At 38.4% G+C, this 20,873-nt stretch overlaps 2 protein-coding genes across 8 annotated transcripts in view; one reads left to right on the top strand and one right to left on the bottom strand.

Annotated features, from left to right (window-relative positions):
- Nucleotides 1–10,386, top strand: part of Jar (Myosin heavy chain 95F jaguar) — a 17,973-nt gene extending 7,587 nt beyond the window's left edge. For 2 of the 3 annotated variants that reach the window (XM_071792953.1, XM_071792954.1), the window contains exons 2-18: nt 1,571–1,764; nt 2,139–2,212; nt 2,303–2,432; nt 2,523–2,687; nt 2,870–3,282; nt 3,646–3,905; nt 4,040–4,197; nt 4,290–4,454; nt 4,737–4,960; nt 5,593–5,784; nt 5,873–6,856; nt 7,100–7,239; nt 7,569–7,613; nt 8,126–8,246; nt 8,325–8,442; nt 8,709–8,924; nt 9,313–10,386. In XM_071792953.1, coding sequence (XP_071649054.1) covers nt 1,584–1,764; nt 2,139–2,212; nt 2,303–2,432; nt 2,523–2,687; nt 2,870–3,282; nt 3,646–3,905; nt 4,040–4,197; nt 4,290–4,454; nt 4,737–4,960; nt 5,593–5,784; nt 5,873–6,856; nt 7,100–7,239; nt 7,569–7,613; nt 8,126–8,246; nt 8,325–8,442; nt 8,709–8,924; nt 9,313–9,464 — 3,738 coding nt within the window. In that variant the 5' untranslated portion in view covers nt 1,571–1,583 and the 3' untranslated portion in view covers nt 9,465–10,386. Of the gene's footprint in view, nt 1–890; nt 989–1,570; nt 1,765–2,138; nt 2,213–2,302; nt 2,433–2,522; nt 2,688–2,869; nt 3,283–3,645; nt 3,906–4,039; nt 4,198–4,289; nt 4,455–4,736; nt 4,961–5,592; nt 5,785–5,872; nt 6,857–7,099; nt 7,240–7,568; nt 7,614–8,125; nt 8,247–8,324; nt 8,443–8,708; nt 8,925–9,312 lie in introns of those variants that run through there. The other variant, XM_071792952.1, reaches the window with a different exon arrangement.
- Nucleotides 10,375–20,873, bottom strand: LOC139821707 (fatty-acid amide hydrolase 2-like). Of its 5 annotated transcripts, none has more exons than XM_071792967.1 (10): nt 20,778–20,873; nt 14,847–15,017; nt 14,209–14,428; nt 13,551–13,768; nt 12,735–12,846; nt 12,129–12,427; nt 11,955–12,053; nt 11,072–11,239; nt 10,789–10,968; nt 10,375–10,660 (listed from the first exon to the last, which is right to left on the bottom strand). In XM_071792967.1, the coding sequence occupies exons 2-10, from the start codon at nt 15,012–15,014 to the stop codon at nt 10,556–10,558; spliced, it is 1,569 nt and encodes a 522-aa protein (XP_071649068.1). In that variant the 5' UTR covers nt 15,015–15,017; nt 20,778–20,873; the 3' UTR covers nt 10,375–10,555. The 5 variants fall into 5 exon arrangements, with proteins under 5 accessions (XP_071649068.1, XP_071649066.1, XP_071649067.1 ...); XM_071792965.1 differs by lacking the exon at nt 20,778–20,873 and adding an exon at nt 18,321–18,463; XM_071792966.1 differs by lacking the exon at nt 20,778–20,873 and adding an exon at nt 18,110–18,419.

Genomic DNA, 20,873 nt, shown 5'->3' with positions numbered 1-20,873 from the left:
CCATGTTTCGCCGAAGAGGAACGGCGATTATTTTGGAGTTGTCGTACCTCCCGTCGTCGTCGCTTATCTCGATAACGCGTCGCGATAAGCGATAAATTGAAACCGAGAATTTCGATTTTCGCGTTCAGTCGCACCGGAGGCGAGGACGGAGTCGTCGAAATACGCAGGGTATTAACGTTAAAAGTGCAAACCTAGTTCCATCTGTCAATTTTCGAACCGATAAGCTTCTGCTTCCGTCATTACTGCAAAATTGTCCTGCACGGCACGAGATAATAATTGCGCATATACGGGGTGTCCTGAAACCGTCGATCTTAATTCTACCAGCAGACAGTATTTTAGACACCTTGAGAATACTTAATTATAATTCGAATAAGATCGAAGAAACATTTTTTAGCGGAATGTAGAATTAATTAAATAACTATTTTATTTTATTCAAAAGTAAAATTAAAAATATTTTTAATATCGATTCCAATTTAAGAGATTGAAGGAACGATTTCATAGAAGTTTATAACTTTTTGACCATCAAATACAATGAGATTCGTATTTTGTTTCCGAATATACATTCTGATAACGCTCGATAGCCATTTATCAGAATTGTTTATCTGAAGCTTTAACTTGAGAGATCCTCACGGACCACTGTTTGGACTACGACCAATCCTCAATCCTTATCGACCGTCATGGCACTTTTGTTGCTTCTTCCGTCAATAATGCGCGGCTTAAAATAAGACCGAGAATCGCTGGGACTGCTAAGAATCTCCATTCAGCATACGTGGTAGAGCGGAAGTCAGGACGGACGGACACGATTCATTCGCCGGAAACTTCTCCGAAAGACACGGTGCTAAAAAGTATGTCCGCGCCAGCAGAAGCTGTCGTCGGCGATTTGCGTTCCGCATAAGCGCGCGAGAATGACACACGGATCACGGATTCATCATTTTGTCTTTACAGCACTAGCTCGCTCGCATCGATCGCTCTCGTTGCGAATTTCAACGTGAGTCTGCGCTTTCGTACGGGATAATTCCGCGAAACTACCGGATATCCGTTTAACTATAGATATGCCTCGTTCAATTTGAAGTCGATTTTCTCTCAGCGAAGAAATCGAGGAAGGTCGTCGTTTACCGCAATTTTCTAATATTATGTATTTTTATAAGAAAGAATCAAATCGAAATTAAATTAAAATCTTGGTGAAGAATACTTAAAATTGTTTAATTAATGTTGTCCAAGGCTTAATTTGAAAAGGATTTTTTGATTTAAACAATTAATTCCCCGAAAGTTATCAACGACAATCTCCATGCTTTGTTGAAAGAATATTAATTTTAAATCAGCTGAGGAATTAATTGTGAAATAGCTAGAAAAACGTCGGATGATCTCAAGATAGCCTACATACTAAATGACATTTCTCATAAATAATTTAATTATATTTCTCGCGTTAGAATTATAAATTTATATCTATTATACGAAACGTTCCAGCTAATGCACTTTCTCTCTTCTCTATCTAAAACGAAGACTAAAGTAACGACGATGGAGGATAGAGCGGAGTGTATCATCTCGATCGTATAATCGTATGTTCCAGAGTGAAGCTCGGGATGGAGAACCAACAGGTGTGGGTCCGTGACCCCCAGGAGGGTTTCATAATCGGGAAATTCACGGACATGGTGGACGGGGACGCCCTGATCGTGCCCCTCGACCCGAAATATCCGCAACGCACCTGTCCGCTGGACGAAGTACATCCTGCCGGCGAATATACCAAAGATGTCGAGGACAATTGTAAATATTCTCGCGGCACATGCGCGTTATCTCGTGATTTTACGAAAAAGAGAGAAAGGAAAAATTCCGAGAAACGGTTCGACCTCGTAAAGGCAACGAGGCTGATTTTACGCCGCGGATGTTATGAAGGAAGAGAGAACAGAGCGAAAAGATATAGCGTTATAGCGCCTGTTTACTCGCGATTGCTCCCTCCGATTGTTATACACCGTGACGTGTGTGCCTGTGCGTTTCGTCCATTTTATACATATATCAGAAGATTAAGATCGCGCGGTCACGCTCGCTTCTCACGCGGGACTTTCGCTCTTTTGCAAAGGCACTTTCACTGATTTTTTTCTCCTCCTCATCTCCTTTTTCTCTAAATTGTCTTCCCCCAGGTGCCCTGATGTACCTGAACGAGGCCACGCTGCTGAATAATATTCGCACTCGCTACTTCAAGGACAGGATATACGTGAGTAATTACGGCGGCGACGCTGAGAGGTCGAGTCGCTCTCCCTGCGTTTCTATTTTTTAATCTCTCGGTTCCGCTATTAAATTTCAGACTTACGTCGCCAACATTCTGATAGCCGTGAACCCGTATTACGAGGTAAAGGATCTCTACTCGCCGAGGACCATCAAGTCTTATCAGGGAAAGTCCTTGGGTGAAACGCCACCGCACGTCTTCGCCATCGGTACGCGTATAATGATCCCTCTGGCACCCCCTTTCCCCATTTGATACGCTCCTGACGAGAATACAGAGCAATTTTCCTTTATCTTCGCAGGCGACAAAGCATTCAGAGACATGAAAGTGCTGAAACAATCTCAGAGCATTATCGTATCCGGCGAATCGGGAGCGGGTAAGACCGAGTCGACCAAGTATCTCCTGCGGTACCTCTGCGATCTCTGGGGCTCGACGGCCGGCCCGATCGAACAAAGGATTCTCGATGGTAAACAAAAGAATTATAAGAACTTGATGAAATCAGCAAAGTGTAATTCAAATCAATTAACACCGTGTGAAGACGTGTGCAAAAAATTGCGCAAGATGTGTCCTAAGAAAATATTTTCGTCGCGGTTCAACAAGTTAAAATTCAAATTATGACGTTTTTTTTTTGCTACAATTAATCCGCAGCGACTCCGGTGTTGGAAGCGTTCGGCAACGCGAAGACAAAGCGCAACAATAACAGTTCGCGTTTCGGCAAGTTCATGGAGGTGCACTTCGACGCCAAGTGCCAGGTGGTCGGCGGGTACATCTCCCACTACTTGCTGGAGAAGTCCAGGGTGTGCCTGCAGAGCCCGGACGAGCGGAACTACCACGTGTTCTACATGATGTGCGCTGGCGCGCCGGCCGATCTGCGCGCGAAATTGGGGATCACCAAGCCGGACGACTTTTATTATCTAAGGAATGGCTGCACCCAATATTTCTGCAACGCGAGATCGGAGAAACGATTGAACGAGGCGCAAAAGAGTCGCGAGCAGATACAGAAGGGCAGCCTCCACGATCCCATTTTGGACGATGTTGAAGGATTCAACGCTATCGATCAGGTATACGCTGGCGAAATTTCTTCTAATGTGCGACATAAATCACATGATCGAACAAATTGAAAACTTGAAAAATTTCCGATGATTATTTATTCTCATTTTATTGATAAATGTCTAAGCTTTCTTATCATTTGCACTATTATTTTAATAACTTTCCACGTTTCTAAATTCTTTATTATCTCTGATGAAACTTCTTCCACTGCGACATAAATCACATGATCTTCAAACAACCTAAAAACTCGAAAAATCTTCGATAATTATTTCTCATCTTGCTGATAAATTTTTCTAAGCTTTCTTATTCTTTGCGCTATTATTTTAATCATTTTCCACGTTTCTAAATTCTTTATTATCTTTCTTATATCACAGGCGTTTACCCGACTCGGTTTAACGGATGCCGAACGCATGGAGATTTACACGATGGTGGCCGCGGTGCTTCATCTCGGCAACATCACGTTCGAGGACAATCCGGAGGACACGAAGGGCGGCTGCAGAATAACCGCCGACTCCGGAAAAGCGGTGACGATATCCGCAAAGTTACTGGGGGTGGATCCCGAGGAGCTGCGACAAGCTCTGGTCTCGAAAGTGATGCAAACCAGTCGGGGTGGCATTAAAGGAACGGTCATTATGTGAGTGCACAAAAATTTCAAATAATATACCTGTTTTTATTGTTTTTTTTTACGGATTTAAATATTTCTTAAATTTTCTTTTATAATGCAACCTTCTTCGAGTGTTCTTTTACTGATTTGTCTAATCGTGACAGGGTGCCCTTGAAGGTTTACGAAGCCAATAACGCTAGGGACGCCTTGAGCAAGGCTATTTATAGCAAACTGTTTGATCACATTGTCGCGCGGATCAACAAGAGCATACCTTTCAAGGCCTCGAGTTACTACATCGGTGTGTTAGATATCGCAGGATTCGGTGAGAAAATTATTCTCGATCAGCGAACTTTCTTCCGGATTGTATAAAAACGAATCGTAATGATGATTTTTCTTTCTCGCACGTGTTTGCAGAATACTTTAAGGTCAACAGTTTCGAGCAGTTCTGCATAAACTACTGCAACGAGAAGCTTCAGCAGTTTTTCAACGAGCGGATCTTGAAGTACGAGCAGGAGCTTTACGCCCGAGAGTCCTTGAACGTCCCGAAAATCTCCTACGTCGACAATCAGGATTGCATCGGTGCGTGAAATTGAAATTGCGTGATAGAGTGCAAAATCACAAATTCGAACACTTGTTCCTCAAAATAAAAAAAGCACAAATCATGTAATTATCAAATAATGAATTATGCAGATTATCTTTTTATTTTTAATATAAAGCTAATTTAGAGGCGGTGTCGTTTTATCCGAATAAATTCTTTCAAAGTTTTACTTAAGATTTCACGGATAAAAATGATAAATAGTTAAATATAGTACTTCCGCTTATAGATTTTAAAGATAAATCGCGTGTCACGCTAACTTTCAGATTTAATCGAATCGAAGAATACGGGTATCTTCAGCCTGCTGGACGAGGAATCGAAACTGCCGACTCACAGTTTTGCGCATTTCACCAACGAGGTTCATCGCGCATGGAGCGGTCATTTCCGCATCACTTTACCGCGAACGTCACGATTGAAGGCTCATCGAGAATTACGAGACGACGAGGGCTTCGTGATTCGCCATTACGCCGGTGGTGTTTGCTATCAAACGGTAAAGCAATGTGTTGCCCACAAAATAGTGTATAAAAAACGTCATAAATCGAAGTCATATTTGTTTAATAAGCACTTCCTGATTTCCTTTAGCATTTGCATCTTAGCGTTCGGAAAAAAATCTATATATCTGTATCTTACACAAGTAAAGAATCATATCTCCAGTTTTTACCAAAATGGAGTTAATACATTTTTTAATACAACAGCAGCTTAAATTGTATAATGGTAAAGTGTCTATTACTAGTTCCTAAGATACAATGTTTAGAAAAAAGTCGTATTGAAAATTTTTATAGTGCTTAATTTTTAAATCAGATGCAATGTGTTATTGACAGTTATACTATTAAATCAAATTGGAATCAAAAGCCATACGATCCAAGCTTGGATCGTATGGTTTTTTATTCTAATTTAATTATATATCGTAACAGTCCTATTTCTCTGATTGTTATTTAATAAATCAAGTTGCTATTTTTTATATCTAAAAAGATATATTATTTCCCTATTTAAAACTTTAAACCTTGTTTTCTCTGAATTCATAATGTAGATATGATATTCTTTACCTCTAAGGTAAAGCATGTAACAAATATATGTATATATACCTATATAAAACTGTGAGTTTATATTTTATTCCCGCAGAATCAGTTCATTGAAAAGAACAACGATGCGTTGCACGCCTCTCTGGAAGGGCTCATTCAGGAAAGCGGTAATAAATTCCTCAGGACGCAGTTCGCCAATCATTCGTTGCAAAAGGGGAAGCTCACCTTCATCAGCGTCGGCAGTAAGTTCAAGACGCAGCTCGGCGAACTTATGGACAAGTTAAAAAGCAATGTAAGGATAAAGATTTTTTAAACTTACAGAATTTTTACTGAATGCTTCAACTTTTTTATTTACAATTCTTATCTGAATTTTTTTTTAGGGAACAAATTTCATAAGATGCATCAAGCCGAATAGCGATATGGTGGCGCATCAGTTCGACGGCAACAGCATTATGAATCAGTTACGCTGCTCGGGAATGACGTCGGTTCTGGAATTGATGGAGCACGGATATCCGAGTCGGGTGCCGTTCCACGAGCTTTACAACATGTACAAGTCGTACCTGCCACCGGAGCTCGCTAAGCTCGATCCAAGATTCTTCTGCGAGGCGCTGCTGCACAGCTTAAAGCTGAACCAGAAGGACTTCAAATTCGGCATCACCCGAGTCTTCTTCAAGCCGGGCAAGTTTGCGGAGTTTGACCGGATTATGAGGTCCGATCCGGAAAATCTGCGCAAGCTGGTCGCCAACGTGAAGAAGTGGTTGCTGAAGTCGCGCTGGAACAAGCTGCAGTTCTGCGCGTTGTCGGTGATCAAACTGAAGAACAAGATCATCTATCGCCGGCAGCATTTGATCGTCTTGCAAAAAACGGCGAGAATGTACATCGCGAAGAAGCAGCATCGGCCGCGTATCCGCGGTATCATGAAGATTAAAAATCTGCGGAAGCAGCTAACGCGAATGGAGGAGACCGCGAGTCAATTGAAGAATCGAGAGCGATCGACGCAGGACATGAAGAGGCTCGACGACGATCTAGAGGCGGCTATACGCAAGATCAAAAACAATCCGAGGATCGCGCCGACGGAGATCGACGGTCTCTACACGTCTTTAGTGAATCAGGTGAACAAGCAAATGGCCTCTCTTCAAGATATGGTGAAGCAGCAAAAAGTCGCCGAGGAACAGGCGAGATTGAGGAAGATTCAGCAAGAGCTCGAGCTGGAGAAGAAACGAAAGGAGGAAGAGGAACGTAGGAAGAGAGAGGAGGAGGTGAACAGGCGGAAAAAGTTGGATATGGAAGCCAGGAGAAAGATCGAGGAAGAGCAAAGGAGGAAACAGGAGGAGGAGGATCAGAAGACCGCGGCTGCTCTCCAGGTTCGTCGAATTTCTATATGACCGCACTAATTTATAAACAAGTAATTTCAATATAAAAATTAAAATATTATCTTTATAGTTGCAAATTGCTTTACAGTTACAAATTGTTTAGCTTACTTTTAAATTCGAAAAATAATTAATATTCGACAAGAAAATAATATTTCTGTTTGCCAAAGAATGTCTGACAAATAATCAGACAATTTTTCGTAAGTGATTATTAATATACATTATGCTCTTATTAAGGCCCAATTGGAGAAGGAAGCCATGGAAGAAAGTCGGTATCGAGAATTACTGGAGCAAGAAAGAAGAGACCACGAATTGGCGGTTAGGCTTGCTCAAGAATCGAATGGACAAGTCGAGGATTCTCCGCCGCCTATACGAAGGTAAAACCTTTAGTTTATTATTATTAAAATTAAATATTAGACAGATGTATTAAAGAAATCGGCCTTGGATAGTATCTCGATAATTACATTAATTAATATGATTTAAGCCAACTATGCGGTTTATTACTGATTAAACTAATTATATATTGATTAAGTGTATCGATATCAGTTAAAATTTTATCTAACTGTAATTTCATCGGTATCTAATCGATAATATATATACTGTATTCAACTCATCCGTTCAAATACGATTCTGACGTCGCGAGAAGAATCATATAGAAAGTTGTTGAAACAGAAATAAGATTATTTTGTTGTTTAAATTGACACAGTGGCTCCGACGTACGAGCACCTATGAACAACAACAGGCTAATAAGGTATCGTATAAATTACTCGGGTTTCTTGCATGAAAGACTAATGACTAACGACTAACGATTCTTCACTCCCCCCCTTTCTTCAAATGAATTAATCCTTGTCGTGACTTATGCTCATTTTTCATTAGCCATTCTTCGATGAACCTTATTTCACAAATAAATCCAGTCGAAAGAAAACGCGTCATTCCTCGAAGAATCTGTCATGGAAAATAGATGATGATTCTCTTTTCATACATTTCCAGGCATGCTATACTAATCGCAGAGATTTATTTTAAAATTTCAGCTTTTTGCGTAGATTTCTCTTTACTCACTCTGAATCGCATGAGCCAATATCATTTCAATTATATAATTTCAAATCATTTTTATTTCGCACTAACTTTCCCATAGATTAACTCGCCACGTGTCTTAGCGTGTCTCGGCGTGTCCTAATCTTAAAAAGTGTTGCGTCACGAAATATTGTGAAACCGCGATTACGTATTATTTTCTTATGTACATACATCTGTCATGCGATGTAGATCGGAGCAGGTGCGTAACCAGCAGGCGGCTATGAGCAACAAGAAGTACGACTTGTCCAAGTGGAAGTACTCGGAGCTGCGGGATGCAATCAATACGTCCTGCGACATCGAGCTACTTGAGGTACGTGCACGCATATATATATATCGGTTGAATAACCGTAATTTCTTTTATTTGAAAAAAAAAACTCGCTCATTCCAGGCCTGTCGTCACGAGTTTCATCGCAGACTGAAAGTTTATCACGCCTGGAAGGCGAGAAACCGCAGGAGAACCATCATGGACGAGAACGAGAGAGCGCCGAAGTCCATCATGGAAGAGGGTAAATAATTATGATCACTGCAAATGAATAATAATGAAATAGTGTTAATTGCAATTAGATTGGTACATTAATTAGCAATAGTCCAGTGAACACCGAACATTACACTAAATAATGTAAATAAAAAAAAATAACATAGATAATGTAACATAGATGTAAAACTGATGCTTGATGTTTACTGGAAGATTGATAGCGGTTGGTGACTGATAAAATATCATGCGACCGGCCTTGCAAGCGATATTTCAAGCGAAAGGTGTTGCATTTTCCAGCTGCGAAAACACCGAGGACACCGTTGAAGCAACAGATAGTCGAGTCGTCCCAGAGATACTTCCGAATCCCCTTCGTCCGTTCCTCCGCGGCCGGGCAGCAGGAGAACCCGCACGGCGGCGGCAAGCGGGGCTGGTGGTACGCGCACTTTGACGGGCAATACGTGGCGCGGCAAATGGAGCTTCATCCCGATAAACCGCCGATACTCCTCGTGGCAGGTGAAGTCCCCGGTCATACGTCGCATTTATGTCTTTCTATGTATTTATTGCTCATGCTAATACGAACGCTCTGCATTGCAAATAACGAATCGCGGCAGTAAATTCCGAAACTAATGAATAACGATTAGGTCAGGTCAAAGCAATCAGTCTTGTGAGACGATGATTAAACGTAGCTAACAGCGATAAAGGAAATAAAATATAAAATTATAGAGAACTGCAGAAACTAGAATGATTACTTATATTTATTCATTAGGTACTAAGGAGTATTTATGACTTCGCAGAAGTCTCCGAACAGAAATGCTTTTAATTTGTATTTATACTTTGCACGTTGAGTCACCCTGTTATAATACAATTTTCATTTCAAAGAAATTGTTCTTCTCTTCGCCAGGTATTGACGATATGCAGATGTGCGAGTTGAGCCTGGACGAGACCGGATTAACGAGGAAACGCGGTGCCGAAGTTCTGGAACACGAATTCAACCGCGAATGGGAAAAGTACGGCGGTAAACCATACGTGGCGCCGTGCGATCGCAAAAAGTGAGGAATTCGTGACGGGAGTCACGTGTGTGGGAGAATGATATATTTTTGCGTCATTACGTCGTGAAAAAAAAGAAAGAAAAAAACGCTGCATAAATCAACGCGGTAATTTGCGATGATATCTTTCCTACGTAGTTTCTCGCCCGATGAATACATTGGCGATTCTGTGCCTTGCGAGATGTGCCTTGTGCATTATGGCACGGACGATACATTTGTATTGTAAATTACATGTATTGTAAATTACGTCACAGTTACGTAAGTCGAAGAATTTTTTTGTCAATATTCGATATTATCGAATATTAAAAGTCCTATTTTTTTTAGAATTAATTAGCTGTTCTAGAAATTGTGTCGACCTGATTCAGTATTCCATAACGCGTTTCATAAAAAAAATATATTTAAAAAAATTGGCGACATCGTATAACTCTAAAAAACGTGAAAGTTATCACAGTTTGCTTTTTCGCCGTCAAGTTTTGCAATTTAAAACAGTCATTATAAACTATCAGATCAAGATAAGAAGATATAGCGGGAGGTTCCTTACGTTAAGCTTATGCATTGTTAGCATACATTTGTAAACTATAAAAATATAATTTTGGAATTTGCAAGATTCGTTTACATTAGTTTAATGACGATATTTAGTAGATATGTAAGTCATTCGGAAGAAAGATGGTAGTAAAGAGAAAACGTACATGAGCGATTTATTACTGTTACTTGTATTGCGCAAGTCGAATGATTGCGAACGCGGTGATATATCGAGTTAAATTTCGCAAAGATTTTGCGCGATGAATAATAGTTATGAAGCGGTAGTGATCTCATTCGGGTGATCTATTAGAATCCACGTGGTTGCGCATATGAATAGTTACACGATATTAATAAATATTTATACATATAGTATATATAATATATATTAATAAATATTTAGCAACAGAGAGCATGTATTTTTTATTTAGAAACATTATATTTTCAGATTTGTTTGGAAATATTGTAAGAGAAATGACCGCAGCAGATCGTTATCTTATTTGCAGCTTGCAGCAAAGATACAACCCTCAACTTAATTGAACTTATTTACAAAATAAATTAAAAGCCTTCGAACATTCATTAATCACTTATCGATACTGATGGTGGTACCCACCCACCGAAGGCCATCTCCAGCTCTTTCGCAACCGCCAGGCAGAGACGGTCTTGATAAGGCGCGGCTATGACCTACAAGTTTTTATATGCATTACGCATCGAAGCGATTATTCTACTCTGCTTAATGTCGTACACGTATTTTAAATTTTTTTAATTGCAAGAAGTAGAAGAACCTTGATCTTTTGACCAGTGGAATTTACCTGAACGCCTATGGGCATCCCCTCGTGATTAAGTCCCATCGGCACGTGCGCCGCGGGAAAGCCGACAATATTGAAGAAACCGCAGCTCGAAGTGGACAGTATTTCGCATAATATAAATTGTGGAAGAACCGGGTTTCGGAAGGTGGGGTAAATAAATACTCCGTTGTCCCCCAACAGGTTCTGCGGTAGGGACAAAGAGAGAAAGCGGCACATGTATAACGGCACTGGTAACAAATTGACTCGTATAGACATGATAATTGTGTCAGACTTCCAGGACACTAACCAGCAGGTTCTGTCGAATCTCCTCTCCCTGCTTCGTGTAATGCGATATTTCTGAATCCGTGAATGGGAAATGCGTCTCAATCAGTAGATTGAAGAAAATCATCTGCTTCGTGTGTTGCGACAGGCCGAACAGAGCTTTCAGCAACTCGACCGATACGTTTTTCTGGTGCTGTGAAAAACAAGAAAATTAATATCAAGATCAATAGCACAACCCTTACGGGAAAATACTACAGAAAGGCTACTGTAACTGTGAAAAAACTATACATGAAACTATAATGGTAAATATTACGCAATTACTATAGTCTTATGTGCTTTTTTTCGCAACTATAGTAGTTTTTCCATAAGGGGAAACTTATAAGCATATATCTTTTACATGTAGATATACTACGTGTAAATATACGTTTAATGTAACAATATATATAAATACAAACACAATATATATTTATAAAATGGAAGATTATATATTAATCTTATAATTAAATTAATTATTAATATTATATTAATCTTCCGTTTTATTTGTCTCGATTCCTGTGATATTCTAAATGATAATGATATTTATGTATCGTAACAATGATAAAATGACGCATTCCACTTCTGAAATAAACGTTGTGGCAATACTACGCTATACGCGGCTGCAATACCGTAATGCTTCGCAGTGAAATACGTCCGCGTTTTTTTCACCGCGATATGGAAAGGGCACGAACGTGACGTGACTTTCACGTACGGAAAATAAGCTGGTTATAATTATAAATTTTCCTCCTCCATCTCTACGTAAGACTACATTTTAGCAACAGTCAGCGAGGCGTTAAAAGTCTTAAATTATTTAATATAACGATCCTCGTGTATATTTTACAGCGGAAAAATAAACCGCTCGTCTTGTATACCTTGAGATTGTTCGTGTCTATCAGCATTTGAGGGGGCTTCATATTCATGAACCCCGCTAGCACAATTTCGATGATTGTCACTGGCCACTCTATTGGTAACTGTAACGTCAAATTAACGTATGCGTTAAATTTCTTGCGTATACACACCGGTACCCCGCTGCGAAACACTGTTACCTTCTCCGCGCAGACGTCATACCGCGCGAAATGATTAGCGGCTCTCAGAACGCACTTCTCAATTTCCGGCGTCATCGGCAAAACGCCGAGGGACCTGTCCAAACTTTGTCGATAGTAAATCTTTATTTGCCTCAAGTCCACCGGCACATCTAGACGCAGGTCGCGATTGCATTTCAATGTCATTACTCTCATAAGCAGGCCGAGATCCTCGGCGTATCTAGTCATCGGGCCGAAGGTCGTGAACTTTTGAAAATATTCGTCATCGGTGTATGGGAAGTGTCCATCGATCGGAATAAGTCCTGCAAGACAATGAGAGAATGCAATTAATATTATATAGCGGACTTTTTAATTTTTAACTTTATGGGAAGTGTCCATCACTCACGGAATAAGTCCTGCAAGACAAGAAGAGAATGCAAAATTAATATTACACAGCCGTCTCTTTTAATTTTTTATTTTATCTCGAACATTATAATGAATTTCTAAAATATCTCTTTTTTTCAATAATAGGCTTTTTAACATATATAATCAATGTTACCAAAAAAATAATCTAAAGAAAAAGAATGTAGAAACATATTAATACAAACATATTAAAGAATATCGATTTACCAGGTGTGGGTTTGTGTCCAAAAACGCCATTCAAGAAAGACGGTACTCTTATAGAGCCAGCCATGTCCGAACCAAGTCCGATCACAGAAGCACCTGCCCCGAGCAGCGCACCCTTAAACAAGAATTTATTTAAACGTTATTTTCTTTTTATTTAGAGCGTATCAAATTGTTTCATTTTAAACAGGAGTTATAAATACAATTTATTTAGTAATTTAGTCGATATACATATCTTAGTTGGATGATATTTAGATAACAAAGTAAGGATATTGCGTGGTGTTGCGTTTATGTTTCCCGAGAAAGGAAAGTGCTCTGAGTGAAAGTAGTTTTATGAGTAATAAATGACAACGTATCTCTCGCTCGCGTAAGATTGTTGGAATTTCGATGTTTCGAAGTTATCACCTGGAAAATGAATTCTCGCGGATAATCTGCGTTCGTAACCGATGAAGCAACGTCAATAACTTTGCTGGTCGGTTTTTTTTATAAACTGGAGGAAAAGGTTTCTTTTCTTGTAACACACTTTACGTTATTCTTTCGATCTACCTTGTCTATTTTATACACAGAAGAAAAGAAGTGTCAAATCAAAATATACTCGTATTCTATGGAACAATCTATGATTCTTCTTATATAAAAATTTCTATTTTTTATTTCAACTTTCTTTTTAGTCGAATATAAGTGACTTCATCCAAGCAAGTTAGCAAGTTTTCGTCTAACGCAATATATGTCTCATGTCAAGATTATAAATTGTGTATATACTGAGACATTTCTGTGCACAGACAATGATTTCTCAAATATTTAATGATTAGAGAGCTGAATTACTTCTCCACCGGACGAACCACCGGCGGAATATCTAGTATCGTAAGGATTACAAGTGCGGCCGAAAAGCAGATTCGTGCTGTCGAACCCGCCGCACATCTCCGGCGTGTTCGTGACGCACAGCGGTATCGCGCCGGCATTTCGGAGCATCTCGACGACCATAGCATCGCGGTCCGCCTTCACCCCTTTGAGAGGCAAAGTGCAACCTGTGTGGCTGCAACCTGCAATCGTATAGTAAACATTTATTTATACAGAAAAAAAAGAAGTGTTAAATCAATACTTATATTCTTGTATATAAGCAAGAATCTATAATCTTGAAATGAGATATAAATTGCGTTAAACGAAGAAAACTTGTTTGATTAAAGGTATTTATATAGTTTAATCAAGAAAAAAAGTTGAAATTCTTGTAAGAGGATTATAGATTCTTACTTATGTACAAGAATATACGTCCTTGATTTAACACTTCTTTTTTTCTATGTATATAACTGTTAAATAAAATTGCCCACAAATACTCGCTTTAATGTACTTAATTAATATATTAAATATAATTTAAGCTTGCGTTTTCTATTTCTGTACATTTTTATATGTATATATATGTATGTGATTTTTTTAAATGTAAAGAGATACAATGAATAAAGTATTAACATCGAGGAATTCATACCTTTTAAAGCACAACTTTCTTTGATGGTAATTGGAACGCCATAGAGCGGCTTTTCCTTTTCTAAAGTCTCGACATCGAATTTGCCCTCTTTCAATTGTTGGTCGCAGGTTTTCGCCTCGATTATCGCGTCGAGAAATCGATTGTCGACGACAGCGTTTAAAAAAGGATCTACTTCCTTGATGCGCGTTACATATGCTTGCACCACTTCGTAGCTCGTAATCTGTTTTTTTTTTTAAATACATTTAAATATGTTTAAGATAATTTCTATTTATAGAAACTTCCTAAGGACATACTTTGTATCTATAGGGGAACGGGGGGTAGCCCCGGACAGAATGCGGGTAGCCCCGGACATTATTGAAATTCAAGTATACCGCGTATCTATGGCCATTGTTTAAACATTCTAATATGCCCTTCTGCGTATCTCGACATGTGCAGAATGTTTAAACAATGGCCATAGAACGCGGTATACTTAAATTTCAATAATGTCCGGGGCTACCTACTGTCCGGTACTACTCCCCGTTCCCCTACGTGTTACAAAGTATAGCGAATTGTAAAAATAAAAATTTATCGTAATAATTATATGCAACTGGCACAAAGCAAAGGAATAACTATCGCTAAAAATATAGCGAATAACTCACCTCTCTCTGTCTGATCTTCTTAGCGAGTGTCGTGGCACTTAACATATATATGGAGTGAGTAATCGGTGGTATACTTGGCGGTTTCTTGTAAATAAATAACAAGATCCGACGAAATATTTCATATATGGCATTTATGACGCAGAACACATAACGTATTGTCAACAACATTGCCTGTAAGGTAAACACTTTTTATTTAATGTATAAATTAATACATAAATTATTTACGCTAATTGACATAAACAGTTAAACTCAGACGATTTGACTTTTAAGCCAAAAAAATGTTTAAATACCCGCCGGTTTTGACGTACGTCGATACCTATATTTGAAGAACCGATGTGCTTATCAGCGAAACATAGAACGGCCGAGATTAGTATTACGCAATTGCGCAACAAAGTTTTAAAATCATGGACACACCTCACACACCGCATTATCAACAACCATACATACATATAGCTTTGCGATGCTGGCTAGGTGGTCTTATTGAATTTCGCGTCACGGTTCGCGGAGCTCCGGATAATCGTAACCATAAGTCTATCGCGTGCCTGGCGCGCACGTAGATCATTGAATAACAATGCCATGGCTTCTTTCGCAATCGGCCGCGACTAGATATTTCGGGACCAATAATCGTACATCACGTTTCGCATCTGCGGCGCAGGTAAATCGGAACGCGTTTTTCCAAGGCCTCGCGCCACACTTTCTTCCTCCCCCTCTCCTCCCCATGAAATTTTATAATTTAATCTCGTTTATTATAAGGATAAAAAAATTATATATATTTCTTTTTAATTCTTATGAATATAGAAACCGGGCTAACTAAGAACCAGCGCGGTAAATGATGCGCGAAAGTTTTATTTTTATTTTTATTTTACATATTTCCAACCTTTGACTGCGTGCCGACTAGATTTGTCAGACTTGAAACACAGCTCCGGTTGAAGTAGTAAAATCCTCCCCCTACACCTAATTAAATCGATTCGATTTAATTTTTGATGATATATGCATCTATAAATATAACTGTAAAGAAAGGAGAGGATTTTACTACTCCAACCGGAGCTGTGTTTCAAGTCTGACTTATCTAGTCGGCACGCAGTCAAAGGTTGGAAAATATGTAAAAAAAAATATAAATAAAACTTTCGCGCATTATTTACCGCGCTGGTTCTTAGTTAGCCCGGTTTCTATATGTGCGAATTTCTATTGGAACCTATACTTCGCTTTTTAATTCTATTCTAAAAATTATATTTTTTTTATCTTTATAATACAAATATATATTATATATGTAATATGTGTACATCGTATTCGATAATCCGCAAGTGTTTTTTTACGTCTGCGTCAACGAAGAGCTCGGTATTTCAACATGGTAATAAACTCTCGTCTGTTTTTTCGCTGTTTTCTGCGGAAAAAGGAATGACTAAACGCTCGTGTAAATTGACCGACGCGACGCGACCCGGGGACTGCTCTTTGGTCAAGTACACTCCCATACGGACACTTGCGCGACGTGTACAAAATATCTAGACCCGGATACATGGAGCTACGTGTGTATCCTGAATAATTCAATTCTTCCCGCGCGGGGTGCCATGTAAGGCGATTTCCTCATCATCGGCCGCGAACGTAGACGAAAGAAAGCTTTCGCTCTCGACAATATTCAGCGCGATCTTCGCGCGGACGGTTTCGACATCCACGACAAAATCGGCCTCATCGGTCTCATCGAAAACGCCTTCTCCAGCACGAAAATTATTACGGAAGATTAGATTCGACAATCTCAAGATCGTGACAATCGTCGGTTTTCTCGTGTTTTCACTAAATTGCGCGAGGGCTCGCGCGGAACGTGTGAAAAAAAATACTCCCTTCTGCATAATTAAGTCATTAAAGTTGTCAACTATATTTTATATTATATTTCGAATGCATAATTTCTTGCGATATCGGAAATCATCTTTTAATCGGTCGTGACTTTCCGCGTTGCGCAGGAAAAACTGATACACCAGAGTTGGCTCCGATAAATGTCAATTAAAATATATTACGCAAGTGCGAAATACTGAGAGAAGTGTTTGTTCCAATAAAAACGTTGCTGATAACAATATATTTGTTACAACAATTCAGACATCATTAATTATAACCCGACGAAGAAAATATGCTGAGAAAATATCAATTAATAATTGAGCAAATGATAATACATCAAAGTCGATGTATTCATTAATTAAGATTCACACATTATTCGAAGTATCTATATAAATATTTATCTTATCGGGTTTCGAGACGTTTGGCTCTGGATATCAAGTGCTTACTTTATTCAGTATCGTCATGTAGAAGCGAATATACTTCTTAAGGTGCTTCTTAATGATAGACGACACGTACGCCTTACTAATCAAGAACGCGATATTCAAACGTAGTTGTTTTTGTTCTAACCATTCTTTTTGCATAATGCGCATTATAAAAAAGAACTAAAAAAAAAAAACGAAATCATACGTAATAGGTCGAGAAAATATCGATAATTGAGCAAATGATAATACATCAGAGTCGATATATTAATTAAGATTCACACATTATTCGAAATATCTATACAAATGTTTATCTTATCGGGTTTCGTGACATTTGGCTCCGGATATCCAGTGCCTACTTTATGTAGAAGCAAATATAATTAGTGCTTCTTAATGATAGGCAACACGTACGCCTTACTAATCAAGAACGCGATATTCAAACGTAGTTGTTTTTGTTCGAATCATTCTTCTTGCATAATGCGCATTATAAGAAAGTACTTAAAAAAAACGAAACCATACGTAATAGATCGAGCAATTATTAGCTGCTGTATCTTTCCATCCTGTTATTTTCAATATCACTGTCAATGACAAATTTTTCTCACGTTAAATGGTTACCACGTTTGTCCGTCGTTATCACGCGCCCATACGATAACGTGCATTATGTAGGGCGAAATACAATCTAAAATCTTAAGATAAAACGAGAAATGGTATCTTTTCAAATTTTTTCTTTCTTACGTGTTTTATTTACGACGGCAAGTATGGAAATTTTTGTAACTCAGAGTCTCTTAAGATGAAACAAAAACTAGAATGTTAAAAAAATTTGTTTACATATGCTTAATTTATGCATGACTGCAATTTTTATGAATGTCTGCTTTGACATTTTTTTATTACTTAAATTCCGTTCCGCTTGCGAGAAAAATTCTCGTTTTGTCGCACTGAAAGGATCACTGTTGTCCCGGTTGTCGAGACGATTACTATTATACCAAAAGACAAATCGTTTTATTGCACACGTACCGCCAAACAACGTTTCGATATTCAGCAAGCCGAATTCCGTTCGGACTTTTCTTTTCGGCCTGAACCGAAGAATTACTCGAGAGAGTGTCAAAGGCGCCGCGGATAAAAAGTACCGAATACTTATTTTCTAGTAGTTTTCTTTATTTGGCGTGACGGTCTCTCGTCGTTTAAAGGTAAAACACCGCAGATCGGCGAATCTGCGAAAACGTACCGCTCCAAACGGTCCGGACGATTTGCATAAACGCGCGCGGGCAACCAGTTTCCAGTCGCACCCCGAGAGTATGTATCATTGACGCGCGGCACAGCGGACTGAGCGGACTGAATGTAACGATGCCACGCGGCTTGGGATTTTAACAAAAGTCGGTGGGGGAATCCGACACGGACCTCCATCCAGGGTGCCTCATAAACTCGGAATTGCGCTCAATGGCCGCGTGTGTGGAGGACGACCAACGATGGATGGCCTTTAGAAAAACGAATCTGCGTGATACACGATACACGTATTTAGAATTGCAAGCCGACCACCGGCATGTCCGACGATAGTTGCACAATCGGCGCATTTTCTAAATGCCTCCGATATTTCCTCGTCGATCGCGGTTTCGATTAAAAAAAAAGTTCTCCGGGTTTTAATATAGTTTTGCAGGATATTAGATGAAATATATTTGTTATAATCGAGTTATATTTTTGAAATATATTTTAATTTGAAAAGAAACGCGATTTGTTAGAAATATTCATTTTTTTTTATAATAAAATTGCCTACTTTTAATTTAAATTTAAGTCATAAATGATATTTTATTTATTTAGGTATGAATTTTTCAATAAAAGAAAGAGTAAAATTATATTCTTATCTCGAACTAAAATGTTAAATTTTAATTAATAATCGAATTTGTATCGCAAGTAAGTTTTAATTTTGATTAATGTCAAAAAACTTCTAACTTGAATATTAATATGTGTGCTATTTAACACTTTAATAAAATTTAATCAAAATCCGTTGTAACTTTTTGGCGATTTCATACATCACTGAACAAGTCGCTAAGCTACAATCAGGTGCTTTGAAGTAAAAGGTTGCAATTTTTAAATTTATAGTGCAAAACTGACAACTCTTCCTTTCCCCCATAACTGCGAATTCTTATACACATCGTGATAAGAAACTTATACATATATACAAAATTAGCGAACAAAGGCACAAAATTCTAATTTTTTTAATTTATTTCTGTGAGAAATTTGCGCAACATTGTTTCAAAAATTGTATAATCTCAATCCATATTTCTAGCTGCAATATCGAGCTATAAATCTCTGATCTTCAATTCAAATTAGAGAGATGTTAATAACATCTGCGCTCAAATGGCGTTTCGCGGTACTCTTTATCGCTCTCGTCTAGCCGCGCGCTTGCTGCTTTTAAATTCATTAATTAAGATAAATGTCCCAGTGGCCGGATGTTTAAGCATAATTCGTCACGAATAATACAATTTATAATATTAGAAAGATCTTTCGATCTTTGAACAGGCGCGGTAAATAATGCGCGAAAGTTTTATTTCTATTCCTATTTTACATATCTTCCAACCTTGACCGCAGCCCGGGTTCGAACCTGGAACTTCCTTCATCCGAGGTCGTACCAATTCGACGACTGAGCCATGTGGTAATATTCATCGCAATAGCCTATTATTAGTTGTAATATTACGCGTACTTTCAGCCAGCGTGATTTAAAATTCGAAGTAAGTATAGGTTCCAATGGAAATCCGCACGAATATAGAAAACGGGCTAACTAAGAACCTGGCGCGGTAATATTGGCTGAGGTAATATTTTTCGCAATGATTTCTTTACAGTTATTTAGACGCGTATATGGAATCAAAAATTAAATCCAATCGATTTAATTAGGTGTGGGGAGGGGACTTTACTAGTCCAACCGGAGTTGTGTTTCAAGTCTGACGCATTTAGTCGGCACGCAGTCAAGGTTGGAAGATATGTAAAATAGAAATGAAAATAAAACTTTCGCGCATTATCTACCGCGCCTGGTTCTCCTATTGTTAGTTAGCCCGTTTTCTATATTTGTGCGGATTTCCATTGGAACCTATATACTTCGAATTTTAATTTGTATTCATTCGAAAACTTTTAAGATTCTCTTAAACAGGGAAAAATTAGACATTGTCCGACCAATTAGAAAATTAGCATGTTGATGAAAAATATTGTTATAAATAGATAATTAATGACAAAAAACAGTTCTAAATTGATGTTTATATATTTAATGATATTTTATTCTTGTCAATTGCATAATATAGGGCAGCATTTAACTTACAAGTTAAATAAAGTTCTTAACTATACAGTGAACAGGCAGATAAAAAACTGAATAATTAAGCAAAATAATATAATAATATAATTAGTTAAAGTTTAATTGTTCCTCCGTCACCGGAAAGTCTCTTTCACTGACATAAAAAATCTAGTTAAGCTCAATGAGGTAATAAAAAATAAATTTTGACTTTAATTATGGTAACAATAGCTATTACGAATTAATAATTCATCACTGATCCGTTCAATGACTATATATTAACTGATATCAGTGTAAAGTATGTTATTTCAGTGACTTTTCGCTGATTCAGATTTACAGAGTATAGTTTTAAAAGGTCTCACATGCAATTAAATTCCTTTAAAAACATGTAATTATTACACTTACCGCACAAATCTATTGATTACAACAGGCGACACTGCATGACACTAAACTCTCATTTTTTGGCAAGTTGCGTTCGCACATGCGTTCGGCCGAACCAGT

Source organism: Temnothorax longispinosus, chromosome 11 (genome assembly GCF_030848805.1).
Source record: "Temnothorax longispinosus isolate EJ_2023e chromosome 11, Tlon_JGU_v1, whole genome shotgun sequence".
Classification (NCBI taxonomy): Eukaryota; Metazoa; Arthropoda; class Insecta; order Hymenoptera; family Formicidae; genus Temnothorax; species Temnothorax longispinosus.
This window is presented reverse-complemented; position numbering and strand designations above follow the sequence as displayed.

Excerpts from the sequence above, each read along its gene's own strand:
- LOC139821707 (XM_071792964.1), bottom strand. Across the intron at positions 12,428-12,734 it reads TGGACACAAACCCACACCTG|GACTTATTCCGATCGATGGA; the intron begins GTAAATCGATAT and ends ATTGTCTTGCAG. Across the intron at positions 11,240-11,954 it reads TAGACACGAACAATCTCAAG|CACCAGAAAAACGTATCGGT; the intron begins GTATACAAGACG and ends TGTTTTTCACAG.